At 42.2% G+C, this 17578-nt stretch overlaps 1 protein-coding gene across 1 annotated transcript; it reads left to right on the plus strand.

The window, feature by feature from the left end:
* Window positions 1-1392: 1392 nt before the first annotated feature.
* insyn2ab (inhibitory synaptic factor 2Ab) lies at window positions 1393-16941 on the plus strand. The gene is made up of 3 exons (XM_041948156.1): window positions 1393-2555; window positions 6293-6364; window positions 16635-16941. Exons 1-3 carry the CDS (start codon window positions 1393-1395, stop codon window positions 16816-16818), a joined length of 1419 nt encoding a protein of 472 aa, XP_041804090.1. The 3' UTR covers window positions 16819-16941.
* The last annotated feature ends 637 nt before the right edge of the window (window positions 16942-17578 follow it).

Consider the following 17578-nt stretch of genomic DNA (forward strand, 5'->3'; position numbering starts at 1 on the left):
GCAGTAAACCGAGCTGTCACATAAACCCATTTGTTTGAGTTGGAATGTTTCCCTAATGTATAGCTGAATATGATCTGTGTGGACAAAATGTAAATGTGGCTTGCCTGTGAGCGTCAAAAGAGACTTTCCCATTAAGCCAAGTGAGCGGGCTGCGTGCAAGGCAGCAGTTGTGTTTAAATTACTGAAGCTAATGCCCACTATTACCCTCTGAGAGGGAAGTTTGCAGCGATTCAATAGGAAACCCCAAAAATGACATAAGCAAAGGGGGGGGATAAGCTAGAAAACTAATTTAGCCCAAAAGACTTGACTACTGTTCTTTCTCCACTACATAAATCAATAAATGCATTATAATGCATTTGTAAAACAAAAGCCAAAAGAAAAATAAAGTCTGCTACTTAAAATTATTCACAGTCACATCTATGGGAGAGCAATAACAGCCTTGGCAATCCTATAGTTTAATGATATTGTCCAGCGCACAAACATCTGAACAGAGGGACAACATTAATTCACCTTAGCATCAGTAGCAATTACTTAGCTTGATGAGGTAAAGCAATGATCTGGCATCTAAGTTACAAACAAGACTATGCCTCTAGCTTGAGGTGTGTGTTCGAGGCTGACAAGTGATATAAGGGACAGTCAGAGTTTCTGAATGGTGAGAGCAGCAGCAAGCAGTTCAGCGCAAACACATTTATTATTGCAGGTTTTGGCAGATCGTTGGCAATGAGCTGCGCAGCAGGAGTGCTAGTGGGACATAAAAGCGGGCAGGATGTGGAGTTGCAACGTGGGAGGAGCTATTTCAGGCTCACCTGGCTCTGGAAGTAAGGACGTTCCATTCAGTCTCTCCAACGAGAATGTTAGGTGACTCACGGTTGGAGCGCATTTCAAGCTTGAACTGACATGAAAGACTCCAGATAGAATCATTGCAACAAAAAATGTCAGAAAAACTGTGTCGGTATCTGGTTCGTTGATACAAACTCGAAAGGCACAAGCTTGTGTACATATAGACGTAAGGTGAGAAGTTAGTATGCATGTTCATGTATGTATGTATGTGTGGGTGAAGGCAGGTGGGCAGAATTTAAAGATTATTTTGCTGGTTAAACGAATTCAGGGTCTGATTCTGGGTCAATTTTCACAACTGCAACATTTAAGAGTTTTGAATTCGCTGCTCTAACTCTGACTGGCTGCTTCTCCATAGCAGCGACGAGGACGAGGTTCACGGGTTTTGTAGTATTTAGAGTGACCTGCCATGTTGAACTGATGGGAAACGGGTATAAGCAAAGGGGGACAACACTTCCAGAATATCTCAATCAATAATTTGTGTGACTAGATACAAGATACACATACACATAGTAACGCAGAGGCTTTTTTTCTCTCTTAACTTTTTCAGGAAATATGGTGAGCAAAGAGGACACCAAATGCGTTGTTCTCTCAAATTCAGATGAATCAGACTCAGAGACAGGCCCGTCACACAGCCTTGATGCACAGTCTGGACCAGAATCAGGCAAGCAGCAGGTGAAGAAGAGAAACAAGGCCTTACAGGTGCGTTTTAAGGATATCTGTGAAGCTCAGAATGAGCATCGGGGAAGACGCTCCAGATCCATTTCCTGTAAAGTGACACACAGAAAATACATGACCATGCCTGCCAGACGCTCAATTCCAAATGTGACTAAGAGCACTGGTGTCCAGACCTCGCCGGACCTCACTAAGCGATACAAGACTTTCCCTTTCGAGAGGAAAAAAGGACATACGTTTAAACATGCAGCTTTGGTGGAAGATTACAGAGGACAAAACAACGGTTTTTTGAGTGATATAAAGGCAGCAGAGGATGGACAATCGATCGGGGAGTCCTCTAAGTACAAGGGTAAGATTGTGGGCCAGACAAAAGCGTTGCTTCACCACACTGATGACAGCAGCGATACAGAGGATTTGCTTTCCAGTGCCAACTGCGTGGATGGACCCTCTTGTGCAGACTCTTCACATTTCTCGGAGGAGTGCCATCAGCGCATCTCTCCTTCCAAAAGAGAACCAGAATACCAGGTTTGCGCGACAAGGACCAAACACAAAGGATTACCCAAAGAAGACATGGAAGCTGGCACTTCCTCAAAGCGCCAGCTGGCTAACTCAGAGTTTTCACAGGACAAGTCAAAGGGCAGTGGCCCTGTTGCGTGGAACTCTTTGACACAGGTGGAGTCCTTAGGAAGCCCGTCTGTGAGCTGTAAACGGAAAAAGGGCGCGCAGCTAAACGAGCAGCAGTCGCAGACACTTCCCCATAGTGCCAAATGTTCTGTGCAGTCACAAGGGCAGTGTCGGACAAGGCATGTGTCAGCCTCCTCTAAACTCCAGCAAACAGTTGGGGGCGACGAGGGCTTTCCTCCACGAGACACAGGAGCCCCAGGCATGGGGAGCAGCCAGCAGATAATGCCCTTATCTGGAGACAAGGATATCAAAGCACAGCTGCAGGCCATGGAGAGCCTCATCAGCTCGAGCCAGGAGACCATCAAGGTCCTACTTGGAGTTATTCAGGAGCTGGAGAAAGGTGAAGCACAGAGAGAGGGGTGAGTAGAGTCAGCTTTACAACGCATGCAACCAAACATACATTATACACCCTGCATGCATGCACATTTCACACTGTGCTGTCAGGATGAAAGCTATGATAAAGGGTTATTCCAGGTCGTTATAACTTGGTTCTTATTTTCTTAGCTGTGGCCATCATTTCTGTTGGTTATGATAATATTGTCACCAAGGTAATTGCTAAGATCTGGGCGCACAGCAACATCAGTACAACAGAGTCTGATGCCAAGAAATACAAGCAGAAAGCAGTCGAACTGGTTGTAAACAAGAGCCAGATTCTTTCCACTGTGAAATGAACCAAGAAGTTGTCCTGTAAACTGGATGTTTATGATGTGCAGCTTTTAGTGATAATTTTACAGTATGTCATTGTTTTCTCCTCCAGATAAGTTTGGTCATAACCTCGAGATTTGTTTCCAACCTGTTCAATGGTCTGACTGCTTGAGTTTCTTGCCTTATCAGATTTCTTTTTAGCGATACCACTGTATTATATTTCAGCAATGAACTTAAATAAGACCCAAGTTATAAAAGGCAGGAATTACCCCCTACCAAGGCTAAGTCTACATCCAGGCCAGCAACTCTGTGAGCTAGTTAGCTAAATGCTCACATCAACATGCAAGCATGTCATTCATCCTCTGTATACCATGTGTCTGTACAAGCAATCCACCCAGTGAAGTCAGAGGATCAGCAAAGTCATTAGGCGTCATCCTCTGGGAAACATGAATATCTGTACAAAACCAGTGAAAAATTTTAACCTTCTTGTGGCACGAGAGTCGTGTGATATTCAGCCACCAAGCTCTAGCAGGGCTTTTCAGATGCACAGCACAGTACATGTTAGTACTCTTCCGTGTAATTTTAATGCGAGAGCAAATGTGCCTCCAGTAATTCTTTATGCGTCATATTTCATTAGAGACATACCTGTAAAGGAGAAAATATATTAACAAGCTCCATAAAGTCCTCCAGCCATGTCCACAGCCTGACTCTTCCAGCGGTGCAATTGTAAGAATCAACGTACTCCATCGCTAAAACCCATAGCAACACAAAGCAAATTGTATTTAAGCCTTATCCATATCCATTGGAGAACAAGGCACCCTAGTGTGGCTCTGTGGAACTTGATTTTAAAGGCCCAATTAGTGCAGCCTCATAACACTTTGCCTTTCATCTCCACAAAACTGCGCCTGCCGTAGTGCCTCCACTGTGTTGTGTTCAATCAGCGTTATTAGAGAGGTGCAGTTACGGGATGCAAAGCCTGCCTTCCATAGTATGTTCCCAAATATTGCCTTTTCTTGCATGGCTGGACGGTCAGATAGCCTTCTTTAAAGCTACACCTTGAGACGAACCAAAAAGCAACTAAAAGCCTGCTCTCAGTGGGAATAAAAATGTGATGTCCAGAGACTTTTGAGCAATTGCTTTTAGCATACATGCAGCGACAAAAAGATAACGTAATCTCTTGGTCCAGCAAGGCTACAGGCACAGTGTTTGCAGGGAGGGAGTTTATTCATAGGAATTGTCTCCATGTGACTGTTCACACTGGAATAACATTTTTACAAAATACCACACTTCTACATTTTTTCTTATTTTTCACGCCGTCCCTCACATGTCATATGAGTCAGTGACAAACATGACAAATATATCCTGTAAAAGTCCAGCAGGAACTCAAAATAATCCACATGTTTGTCATCGGTTTCACATCCTCCTTTGCAGAAGTCACACTTCATGCTGACAATGACGTCTGGCAAAAGGAACTACAAACAATGCATGTGCTTGTTCAGCCCTGATGAAACTCATTCCTGTGGTGAATTCAAATATTAGAATTGTTCTAGTTTCTCACTGACGGCATAACTGAATATATCATAAAACCCTCGCCTGCTTTTTTGCATTATACCATACCTGTAGTGTAAGTAAGTGGATAAGACAGACCACACTTTTCAGTTGGACACAGGAGCCTTTTGCATGACCTCATAGTCCGATGCATGTCAACTCTAGCTTATACTGTGCTGGTAAAATTGCCATAATACTGCTGCACATACACAGTTATATACAACTATGACTGTCTCTACCCATACTAGTCATTGTACTGCAAGATATAGGCAGTAGATGTGTACGTGTTTATGGACTATATACACAACATTAGAAAGGGTGATGTCCAGTATTTACCACACATATAGAGCACAGAGAGGTAATGTGGTCTGAACTGACTGTGGCATTTGTTCACAGGTTGTCAATAAAACACAAAATACTATGCAGTGCTCAGGCAGGCAGAGCAGCAGGCACGTAGGCAGGGGGTGTGGACACTGGAACGGGAATGACGAGGGCAGGACACGTCCCAGGACAGCTGACGTGGGCAAACAACACAGCAGTGAATCTGTTCCAACAAACACTTAGCTTAGCTTAGGGAGCGGCTTTCAGAGGTGCAGTGTCCCCCCCGTGAAGCATCTATGAAATCATTCCCTGTCACATTCTGTGCTTAATACAATGCCACTATAAATATATATATATATACATGTTTGTGTGTGTGTGTGTGTGTGTGTATTGGGTCATGAACATTTTACCCTGAATGGGAGAAAGAAGCAGGTTTTTGTGCTGAGTACATGCAGTGATTATGAATTTAGGTTAATACGCTTTGATTATTAGAGCGGCGAAGCTCTTTAAATGACAAGGATGTACATGAAAATCCAGGCAGCAGCACAGCACTAGTGCAGACCTCGTCTGTGCAGTGAGTTCCCGTCCTTGCGCCCAGCTGTTCAAAGAGACTTCATTTGAGAGCAGGGCAGGATGGATGAACTTGCTGACCTTGAGCTCCCATCAGCATTTTCGATCCACACAGACGCTGTACTGTCTCCCCCAACGAGGTCACCTCTCGTGTCGTGGTGAACAGTTGAGGTCCAACCCCTCCGCATGTCATCCGACAGGGCGAACGGCTACCATGACAGCAAGCAATTACATGTGCAGCTCTGACACAGCCCCTCCCATCATCCCCATACCCCTGCAGCGTGCCAATGCATGCAGCGACATATAGCACAAATAACAATAAGCATACCTGTATGCCTATGGATACAAAATGAGGAAATATGAATGCAAAACATGTGATATGAGCGACAGGGACTATCAGCCAACAAAAGCTATTATGCATTCAATGTGTCCTTTTTGACATAGGTACACATAAGCCTCCATCATCCCAGAAGAGATTACTTAAATTGGTCCTTTACGAAGGTCTTTTAAGATAAAAAATTACAACTCTTATACAGTAAAGACAACAGACCCTTGGGGCTGTGTACCTATGCCACAAACAGAGCAGATACAATTTGTCTTGTTGATTGCTTTTTTGCTTATTGTGTCTGCAGCAAACTCAGCTGGATGAGAAATAAAAAAGATGTACAGTACTGTGCAGCATGTAAAGGCATTGATTTTTCCTTGTACATGATTCATGCAGCATTTAGTTGCTACTTACGTCCTATTTTCTATAGAATAGAGACACAGAACTCGTTTTAAAACTACGTCATGGCAAAGCAAGGTAATCCTGTTATGTAAAAGTCTACACACTTTATTGCACATCACATCTGAGAGAACTCTCGCTGCATTTTCAACTGTTCGGAATAAACAACACGGGGTGAAAACCAAGCTGAACAAATCTGGCTGATAGCTGATGCCCACAGGTGTTGAAATATGAAGCAAAAGCCTGCCACTGGAGATCACATGTATCTTTTCATCTCTCCGTTCACAGGCTCTCCTACCGAACAGGACAAGACACAGCAAATTGTGATACTTGTCGAAACAGCGCATGCATCATTTACAGGTGGGTCCTTTTCAGTGCCAGCTTGTCATTAATGCTGCATTAAATGTTGCTTTCTGAATTAAAATTCGATTAGGTGTGAAAAGGATGCTTACAAGAGGTGTTTGGTGCAGTGATGCTTTTCTGCGCAGGAAATGTAAAAATGTATGGAATGTATTGCATATACAGTGATCTGACTAAGGGAAGACAGCTGAATAATAATAATGATAACAGAAATGTTGAATAAATTGAACATGAATGTTTTTGTGTGTGACTGCAAACGGAATCCAAAAGAGAAGAATCATTAAATAAGCAGCAGGGATATGGAAAGAATAAGTCAAAGAAATAAAAATGCAGCAACTGGCAGCACTGATTACATTATATTTGGTGTTGTGCACCATAGCATGTTTTTTTTACAATGGATGATGAAATAAATAACACCTCCAATACCATTTGCAAGGGTTTCTGGGGAATGTATGGTCTCACTGTAATGAATAAGTAATCATACATAGCAGTGGGGAGTGAATTAGATAGGATAGGATGTCACAGAATATATGAGGACCTTTAATTTCCTCATAAAACATAGCAAATGTTTTAGAAACAAGGGTTGGATTAACTATGTACTTTCTTATAAATCCCAATGAGCTTTGCACTTTTGTTTTTTTTGGCTCACATTTTTAGAGACACTGTATTTCTGTCAAAACACACAACGGTTATATGTGGTGTAAGTGCTCTGATACACTCTGAGCTGAAAAATGGCTCAGAAGCAGGTGGGAAATCCACTCAAGCTGTAACCTTGTGTCATTTGTCATTTCAATCCAAAAGCCTCTGCTGCTCAAACCACGTGTTACCTTGTTGTCTAAAACAGGAAACAGACAGCTGTTTGGAAAGTACTCTGAAGCCCAGAAAATACATGTTCCACAGTTGGACTGCTCAGTGGTTTCCACGTGTGCCTGAGGGAAAGAAGTTTAAAAACTGCAAAACCACACAAATTATAGATGTAACTTTACATCATTTCTGAATAATATGAGTTTGCTGCAGTAAAGGGATCTCCTTCCCATCTTCTGCTTTATACTTCCCCATTTTACACAATAGCTGCACTACAATAGAGAATGTTTTTTTAACAGCAAGACAATAAGGGCCTGTCCCTCTTACTCTGCTGTCCTTTCAGATTATTTTGGATGACTTTCAGTTTCAATATTCTGAATTCCTTTGGTGACATACCTGTGGATATTTTGTACTGCAGAGAAAAGGGAAACTGCCCTGTCCTGGACATGTTTTCCAGGATTTTCACTTGATGTAACATTTTCAAGATGCCTCCTCTCTCTTCTCCCTCGACGAGTGCATTATGTCAAGATGACTCAGATTGTGGTGTAAGACCACTGTGGAAGCTGAAAGCAGGATCTACATTTCACATGGGATGAGAAATCATTGGGCCTCACGCAAGAATCTGGAGTTGCACGCACAGGAGTCGCGTTTCACTGATTTTCACATATCTAGACTTTTCTCTGAGGCACGGACAAAATTCAAACAAAAGCGGTCCGGGCCTGTCGTACGTATGAGTCATGCACAGACAGTCTGCCTTTCTCCACGGGGGAAAACAACTTGTTTGACTTGGATGAATTTTGAGTTTAAATGTATCAAACAAACAATAAAATAAAACCTAATGTGATACAGAAAAAAGGAAAATTCTCACACTCCCAACAGCCACCTCAGGGTCTTATGAAAGTTGCTGCCTCCACTGCACTCGACAGTATAACATCACCTATAATGAAATGTCTTCTCTCGTCCATCTGTCACGTCCCCTTGACCGCCTCCCATCTAAATCATGGCATGCTTTGCTCTAGCAAGACTTTTTCTTGGCATCTAAATTCATGACAAACGATTCTTTATTTCTGTCAGTGCCACTCTGCCCAGATGACACAGCGATGCCGGTTGTGGTAATATTTTCTCATTTTTTGGGTCCCTTAATACCATTACTGACACGGCAAAATTTGTTATTCACTCGCCTTCTGATGTCTGACAGCAGGACTTAAAGCTCCTTGATTGTGCTAATTATCAAATGATGATCACGCAGCTACTCAGGTGGTATGCATCACTTAAACTTGGAACGCTTGTAGCAAGCCTCAGGAAAAAAAGAGAGAGAGGTTTAATAAGAAATGTTCTTGCGTGAGGCCCATTGACTTAATGTTCACTGCATCATGTGCTGTGCATGGAAATGTTAAGTGGAAGTCGACAAATCTTGTTGGAGATTTTGATGACACATTCCTCAATCTGGGCAGCACACTAATCAAGACCTACTGAAGATCACAGCTGACCCAGACATGAGCCACTTGCCTGAGGAGTAAGACTAAAGACCGTGTTATGCTACCGCTGGTGCATCAAAGATGGGAGCTTTGGTCTGATGTCGGTCTAGGTAGAAGCACAAAATAGAAACAAAAGGCTTTCCTCCATAGAAATCTCTCCAAAAGCAAGCTAACGCAGACAGAGTGCTGCAGAGCGGCAGCCACCCTCACTCCTCCACACCAGTGCAAAACAGTGGACTGTAGTCAATAAAACCGGAAAACAGATTTAAGCCTCTACAGAATGAGCCTCACTTGCCATCAAAGAATAAGGTTCAACAACCATCGACAATAAGACAAAACCAGTCCTCAGCAAGAAGTGAAAGACTGACTCAACACCCCTTGGTAAGGAAAACAAACATACCCAATTTAAGCAACACCAAACTATTAGGCCCGATTGTGCTATTAGACACTCTGGCAGGTGTCAGCAGTAAGAATTTCAAGGCTATTGCTTTCCTGATGACCTGGTGTCTGAACTAACGAAGGATTCTTCTAATCTTGGCTGCCTAACAATCTGTGAAGGCTCTCGTTGTGCATGTGGGACTCAATGACGTTATTAAAGCAGATGGACTTCACTTAAATTGAAAGAAGCTGTTCACCTTTAACCTGTCATATCCCCGCAACCAGCTGTTCATACCACCCCTAAAGGTGTTGAAGTAAACAAGACGAGGGCGGGTGATGAGAGGAGAATGGCACCGTTCTCCCAGACAAACTGTCGACCTCTTCCTTTATTTTTGCTCTAACTTGGCCAAATCTCATCATGCTTTCCAGATCAAAAACAATTGTTATCTCCATGGTCATGGTCCCCTCTGCATCAGTTTTTATCTGAAACTGAGCCAGAGACAGGGACAGGAGTGACACAGCTCTCTTTTTAAGTAGTGAAGTCAAAGTTGTAAACGACATCGGAATAAATGTGGATACCTGAAAAACATTATGGTCTTGCTGCATTCAGTACAGAGAGAACATGATCTCCATGGTACAGTTCTTAAATCATTACATCCACAAGATACTACTTTTCGTCTCTTAGGAAGTTCAGTAAGGGTAAATGTTTCTTGTGGTGTTCCTCAAGGTTCAGTCCTGGGCACCATTCTTTTCTGTCAGTACATGCTGCCATAATAGACATCAGTTTGCCACAAATACAACACACTGCTCTATCTCATCTCGTCAGATAAACTGAGTTGACAATCTTGCACATAGCATTTCATAAATTTGTAATATAATAGCAAAATTGTATTCATCTATATAAAGACAAAACATCAATTTTGAGGTACAAATTCGGAACATCACTATGGTGACCATTTATCGTATATTGGACATTGCAGTGGTCACCTTTCCTCTCATGATGCAACCGTGAAAAACATTAACTTTCGTTCACACTTGAATCGATTGTGGTAGTGCACGTGTCACAGGCCTTTATACGTTCCTAGTTTAATCAATATGATCCAAATGTCATTTCTTGCCCTTCTTGCCCTTAAAGAAAACAGCCATCTAGAAAGTGGCACAGCAAAGATTAGGGTACATTGTTGACAACGTAATGAGCATGCCCTCATCCTCCATCCATCCATCCAGAAGTAATTTCCATAGTAACCAATGTCTTCAACAGGGTAATGAACTTAATAAGCCCAATCTGGTGCAGTGTATCACAAGCAACAATATTAAATGGTAAATAATTCAGGATCCCCCGGCTTTGTGAAGCTTAAAATTAGAACATTTGACCCACAATAGACCAACAATAATTCAAAACAAATTAGCGTGGCAAATCTAGTAGTTCCCACCGTCAGAATACTATTTCTTATGGTACATAATTATAAGTCTGCATGATCATAATTTCCATGAATCATGCAAGGGTCACAAATAGTGAATAGAGCAAAGTATACAGGGTGAGACTTAATCAAAATGTGGATTTTGTTTTTCTTTTTTAATCATATTTTATCCAGTGTTAATTCTTCTAAGTCTCTTTTTTTATATGCAGTACTGTAAGTGCTCCCTTGTGAAACAGTACAAGTACTGCAGTGTGTGTGTCTTTGTGCGTGTGTGTGTCCATTTGTATACGTATTGATCAAACAGGCCTTTTCATTGATTTGTTTTCATCGATTTTAGTCATTACTGTAAGTAAGTGTGGCTTTCAATCTGGGGCTTTAAGCGGAGTGCGTATGTAAGAATATTTAGAAATGGATGAGCCTGGGAGGGGTACTATCTGTGTCATGTGACTTTGATTGGACACATGTTTAACTGTGCCTTGCTGCACTTAAATGGGACAACAGAGCACATTTGAGTTTCATCTAACACTATAGATGTAACAGCAATATAGGCCTACATTAATTTGCAAGACTTAAGTTAAAAGCCCACAGCATTGAGGAGCAAAGAGAAGTCCTAAAGCATATATCTGAGTTTCTCTTTTCTCAATTCACTGATCTTATCTTGAGAAGACAAAGTGTGCCAACTCTGTATGTCGCTGAAGTAAGTTGGCTTAATTAACAAACTCAGAACAACTTCTAATGGCAAAAAAAGTGCCTTCAGTCTATTGTCACTAAACCAGAAAGCATGTGGTATGATAATAAAATCACAGTGAGGATGCACTCTGCAGAGTATTAATAAAGTGAAAGATTATCATTTCATCTGTGATCTGTATCATTAGTTGTTTATTTCAGTTCACCCAACTGGTTTCTAACACTCTTTGAACAGAGCAGAGCAGCATTTGGCAAGCGGGATATCGCGGTCCTATCTGTCTCTGCCAAAGCAATTGTCATAGATATCTTAAATTCTGCAAATAGCACTGTTTAATATTCTTCAGCAAAAGCCAGCTGCACAAACCTTCTAAGACTGAATGATGTTTATTTGGGAAAATAAATTTACTTTTTACTGTCACATACGCTAAAACTACCTCGCAATTCAGACTTCTGTATGATCTCACCACCAGTATCCCTTTTATTATAATAGTGTATCAGTCCGGTGAGTTACAGGCAGCAGGAATCCCCTTGCTGTTCAACCCACTCCATGTGACGTGAGGAGGAGGTCTGGGTACAGCAAGGCAAATCAAATCGAGCCCAGAAAAGCAAGTTGGGACCATAGGAGCAATTACCCCTCAAAGTTAGACAGCCACCGCATGTTGCAACTGTAGCCAAGATTAGCAGCCCCTGAGATGTAGCCTTTAATTTCAGAGCAGTCCGGCATTTATGGCGCGTCCGATAAATTCAGGACTCTAGCAGCTGCTGAGCTCAGGTAGTCAATCTATGGGTCTTATCCAGATTTCAGCTCTCCCCTGACAGTCTCCACCCACCCTCGCTATACTGCAGCATCTCATACATCACTGCAACAAATAGGGCAAGTAAGCGAGAGGGAGAGAGGGGCTGAATGTATGGATAATAGATTAGAGGAATATATATAACGATGTTGTCCATCACATCAAGGGATATGGGGTTCCTCAGAGGGCTGCTTCACCCATATTATGAAAAAGTGTCTAAACAATTTTTGGTTTTATCTGTTGATATCATGAGAGAGGCATCTCTGAGAATTCTCCCACTAACAGAATAAAGTAGAGGTCACAACAGTTGCAAAGTTGAAGGAGTCCGGCATTTATTCTCTGTTCTGTTCTGGCATTTCACATTTTTCTTTAAACAAAGGCTTCAATATTACTTAAACTGGCAACAGACAAGCTTTTTGCTTTAACCTATTGTCATGAAGTAAATGTAGATTGGACCGTGTAATGGCTACAGAATAATGACACCATCTGTGTTTAGATTAGTCCCCTATAAGCCTCGCCCTCGCTACGCAATTTTATCTGCCACCGGGTACGATCTCCTGGGAAAATGGAGGCTGACTGCTGATCCATTCCCGGCTGGCACCGTTTCTATCTGCTTTCATGTCTCCATTATTGACTAAATGAATGAATGAACTCACTTTTCCTTCGGTGCTTTCTTCTACTCCCGACTCCACCCTGACACTGACCCCTTCAAGGAAATAATGAAACAAATGCATGAAAACTGGACTCTCATGGAAGATGTAGCAATCCAGTAGGTTTATGTTAAAGCCACCAAAATTTTATCTCAATGCTACAATACCCATGAGCCTCAGCCACCATTGGCGATTGAAGAGGCCATTCACAGTCAGAGCGGTAGAGAATTAAAACCACTTCATGTTTACCGATAAAAACACAATAAGACAACCAAGCCATAACTGACCGAGCAGTTAAAACTGATTTGATCTATAAGATGCAGATTGTGTTGAGTTTTCTCAACATATATGTACGTTAGGCACACAGGCTTGTAACCTCAACTTTTTTAGCAAAAAGCCAGATATTTTAAGAGATTCTTTTGTACGGTTTCCTGATGAGCGTTTCCTACCCGTACAAGCAGCAGAAGTGCTCCAACTGTGAGTCACATAACATTTTCTGTGCCATTTTCTGGTGGGAATGGGCCTCAACTGAGACACAGTTTCAGGAAAGGCACTTTGCTTTTTTATTTTTCAGCGCGGTGAACGAATTTCATTCCCCTTCACTGTGCTGGGATGGAGGAATGAAAAATAATCTGTATGGCTAGATATCACTAGAGGAAGGTCTAAATTATTATTACCATTATTATTATTGCATAGGTGAACCAAACCTTTTAAGGAACCAAACTTTCAACTCAAAGATGGAGACTGCATGATGAGTCCGTGTCCACTTTCTGCTCTGCTCTTCATATTTCCTTTCTGTACCTACCTGCATGTGTGCTTCAAGCCCAATTTACAAAAGCATCAGTTGCGAATTATATGTGGCCTACCACTGAGTGAGCCTGGAGTGCAGCAGGAAGCCCAGTTTAAGAGACATGCTCAGATCAAAGCATTAAAGGATTGTATTCCTGTCATGCTGTGTTGAATAAGAACCAGCATTTGAATCAAAGTATACAATGTAGTGCTTCCAATCTGGAGCTAACAATGACTTTGAAAAACAGTTAAGTTCGGGGAAAGGCGACTGCAATGCAATATGATGAGACGCAAGGAGCTAATTAGCACTCGTGTCCCACGCTGAGATGGCGGAGCTGTGGTTGTTTTGGTGAACAATTGTCAAGATTGCCTTTTCTATTTTGTTCTCATTAATGAGATTGGGTCTTTCTCTGTGTGTCTGTGAAGCACAAAGCATGTAATAGACAACAGCAATGGCTTTTATACCTGATATACATGGCAGGGGGAGAATTTCTGCATCTGATTTGCATAACCTGTGGAGAGTTTCTGCTTCATGTGTTGCCTGTCAGTGGAGGAAATAACTGTCACTCTCTGGCGATTTAATCTACTGTGCCCCGTCATGTTGTTCTGAGGATGTTACACTGTACTGGGCCTGGACCACTCGTCTTGTCAAGTGGAGAGTTTGAACTGTGAATGGCCAAAGGGGAAATCACAGGAGGAGAAATGACTGCCACTAGCGGAAAGCACAGAGAATAGTAGCGAGCAGGTACACACTGTGGAGCTCGCCGTGCTAAAAAGACATCTCACCGCGGCGAAATCCCTCCCAGGAGCAACAATCATTGAACGCTGCTCAGCACACCACGACCGCAGACAAACAAACGGCTCGCCACTGATCACAGCAACAGCTACTCACGCTGCATAGCTAAAGAGATGATTAATCTGCTTTGCTGAATGCCCCAGAAAAACCTCTGTGTCTCTAGCTGCTTCAATCTGTTTGTGTACAGAGATGATCTTAGATATAGGGCTTTTGTTTGCTGAAGCACCTGCTCCCCAGTGCCACCCGCATCGTACAGTGCTGCCTCTGGCTTCCCGCTGTGACGTTCGTCCACAGCATACAGTAATTGCAGTGATCTGCCAAGTGATTAATTGCTTAATAATCGCCGAGGCCATTCTGTGTTGCACCGCGCTGCTGTGATTATGCTCTACTTTCTGTCAAGTCAACATTATTCAAACAGCAGTTGCGAAAGACAGAACGTTTTTCACGTACAACAAAAGATACAAATAGAGATAAAAGTGGGAGGAAATGAGACAGAGGATGATGTGAACGAGAGATGTTGTAAAGCCAGTTCATCGCTGCGGGAAAGCAGCAGTTCTGCTAAGATAAAAGACTTCAGTCGGCCATTAAAACTGAGTTTCTCATTGTCAAGGACTGAGAAGTAAAGTGCAGCGGTGGAAAGTAACTAAGTACAAGCACTGTATTTAAGTACAACTCTGAGGTACTTGTACTTGAGTAGTTCCATTTTCTGCTACTTTATAATTTAACTCCACTGCAATTCAGGGTTATATTAAATCATTTTACTTCTTACTTCACCATTTTTTTTGACAACTGCAGTCACTACTTACTAATAATACAAAAAAAAATCAACAAATAATTTACGATGTAATATTATAGATTCAGTTAAAACTTCATTGATCCCCGAGAGGAAATTCACAAGCTACCCAGCGGATAAACAGTATAAATTCATTCAACCATCTTTACCAGCTTCCACATTGAAGTGAGGACTTTGTACTTGTGATTTTGTACCTTTATGTTGGTAAAAATTTGAATGCATGACTTTGTTTACTTGCAAATATTAGCTCTCGTTTGAAGCAGAAATGCATGTGAGAAAATGAAGAAAGAGCAAAGCTCTGTGCAGAAAGAGGTTGTGTTTGCTTAAAAACATGCTTAAAAATGTCTTGATACATCAGCACTGATGTTGAGTTTCAGGCGGCAGCAAACCCAGAATCATCTACATTTTTGACTTGCTTTTCTTTTAGTCTAACATATCGATTCATTGTAAGCCCCCCGCCTGACAAACCACTATCCAGCCCTCTCCCGGTCTCTCCCCTGAAGGCTTTAATAGAGCTCTGTTCTTAACTGACACTTATCTTAAGGGTGAAGACAGTTCCCAGGATTCATTATGTCACTTTGAGTATGGCATATCCTTCAGCGAACTAATTACACTGCCCATCAAAGCGGTTACCCCATCAGGCCGAGCTTTGTACCTTAAGTCTGTGTGTGTGCCTGCAGACAAGGAAAGGGCTCCATGTTTGACCTTGACATGTCAGATGTCATCTCTTTTGGCCGCGTCAGTTCTCCCTTCCAGCTTTAATCCTCTAGACTTTGAATGACAGGAAAGAGCTTTGTAAGTCATAGCATTCACTGCGCTTTTTAAATGTGTTCAGTAATGTTGGTGATTAAAAAAAAAAAAAGAGGATGAATTTAAAAAATGCCTCGAACCAAAAGGCAAAGGAACATTTCATTATCAGGCACGGTGTGTTAAGGAGTGTCACTTTGGCAGGCAAATAGCAGATGATTCATTCTCTTTTATTTCCACCATGATGCTTTCAAAATTTATTGCACACCCCAGGAATAAATACATTAGCAGAGCACTACAAATCAATAGCAATAAAGTGAAAGGAGATGGTGTATAATAATGCATTTATCCCTTGCTTGAATACAGGCAGTTAATCAGGGTCTGCTTGGCCTCTCGATGGTTTCATTTGGATGGGATTAAGCCCTGCATTTCTCCCAGGCCTGAGAGATTTAATCGGAGAGAGGGTTCAACTACGGTGCCGGAACAGAATCAGACGATGACCAGCCTGGGATTATACTGGCGGATGTGGAAGTCTGATGTCAGGAGCAACCCACATTCTGGCTCGTTTTTGATACAAATATAATCTATGCAGGAAAAGCCCTTTGACTGCATGCATAAAAAAAAATACAGAGATGATGCAAAGGAACTCTATTACTCGGAGGAGTCTCTGAAATGTGGATATGTGCCGCAAGAGATATGTGCTGCCAGGGTTCCTGTCAGTGCATTTGAACTGTTTGCCTCCCTCCCAGCCTCCATCTGGACATCGGTGGATTACCAACATTACAAAAAACATTAAAACTGAGTCATACATGCACCCAAAAGACAGCATTTAAAACCTTCAGATTAATGCACCTCAAGATACAATCAAACCCTTGTATTCTACATATTGAGCTAAATGATTCTAAAATTCTACCTCTTATGCTTGTGTTACAGTGTAGAGCTGGACTTCAAGCTGCAGGAGGACAAGCTACTGCCCCTGATGAAGAGACTTTGCCCCCTGGACAGCCAACAATGCCCTGCTCTGCCTTACTCCAATGAAGTGTTCACATCCACCCCGAAACGCAAGTCCAAGACAGAGTCCAAAAAGCATGCTCGTTGGAAACTCTGGTTCCTTTGAATAAAACATGAAGGCTTTGGAAACAGCCTCTTCATTGGGCACATTAATACCCCTGTTACTCGCAGAATGGATGGAGGAGTATTCAGAGGGAGCGACCGACATATGAGGATGGATAACGACAGAATCCGGTTCATTTGGGGCTCTGAGTTGAGACTGCACATTAAGTCAGCTGGGGGGGGGGGCAGCAGAGACAAAAAAAAAAAAAAAAAAAAAAAACATTTTACATCCTGTCAAACCTTTTTCTGTCATGTTTGCTGAAGAGGATCCGCACACACCTGCAAAAACCAGGTGAGCTTTGGGATTACAATTTTTGTACATGTATCTTTTAAGCAAAAATGGATGTTATTTATATATTGAGTAAATGCACTTCTCACTTTATATTTATGTCTTTTTATGGCATCCTCCAATGGAATGCACTTTTGGTCTTTTTCCCCTCAGAGCATATTGCTTGGCAACAAGAGGAGGCGCCATGCGGAGGGCCTTTTATGAGTGAAGCTATAATCTTTGAATGGACATCAGCCCCACCTCCGGCAAAGCACAAACATTTGACTATTGAGAGGAACATGCGTAAAAGACTGAAACACAGTACAGTACATGGCAGTATGTCAGCGCTGTTCTAATAACCCCGTCTATTCTCCCCTCTTCCTTCTTATCTGTTCACGTCCTGCTCCGTTTGTCTGTCTGACTGAACGTCTGCCTGCCTTTGTTAATAACCCCCGTCTCCTCCCTCTCTCTGTAACTCTGTCCCTTTATCTCCCTC

Source organism: Chelmon rostratus, chromosome 11 (genome assembly GCF_017976325.1).
Source record: "Chelmon rostratus isolate fCheRos1 chromosome 11, fCheRos1.pri, whole genome shotgun sequence".
In the NCBI taxonomy this organism is placed as follows: Eukaryota; Metazoa; Chordata; class Actinopteri; order Chaetodontiformes; family Chaetodontidae; genus Chelmon; species Chelmon rostratus.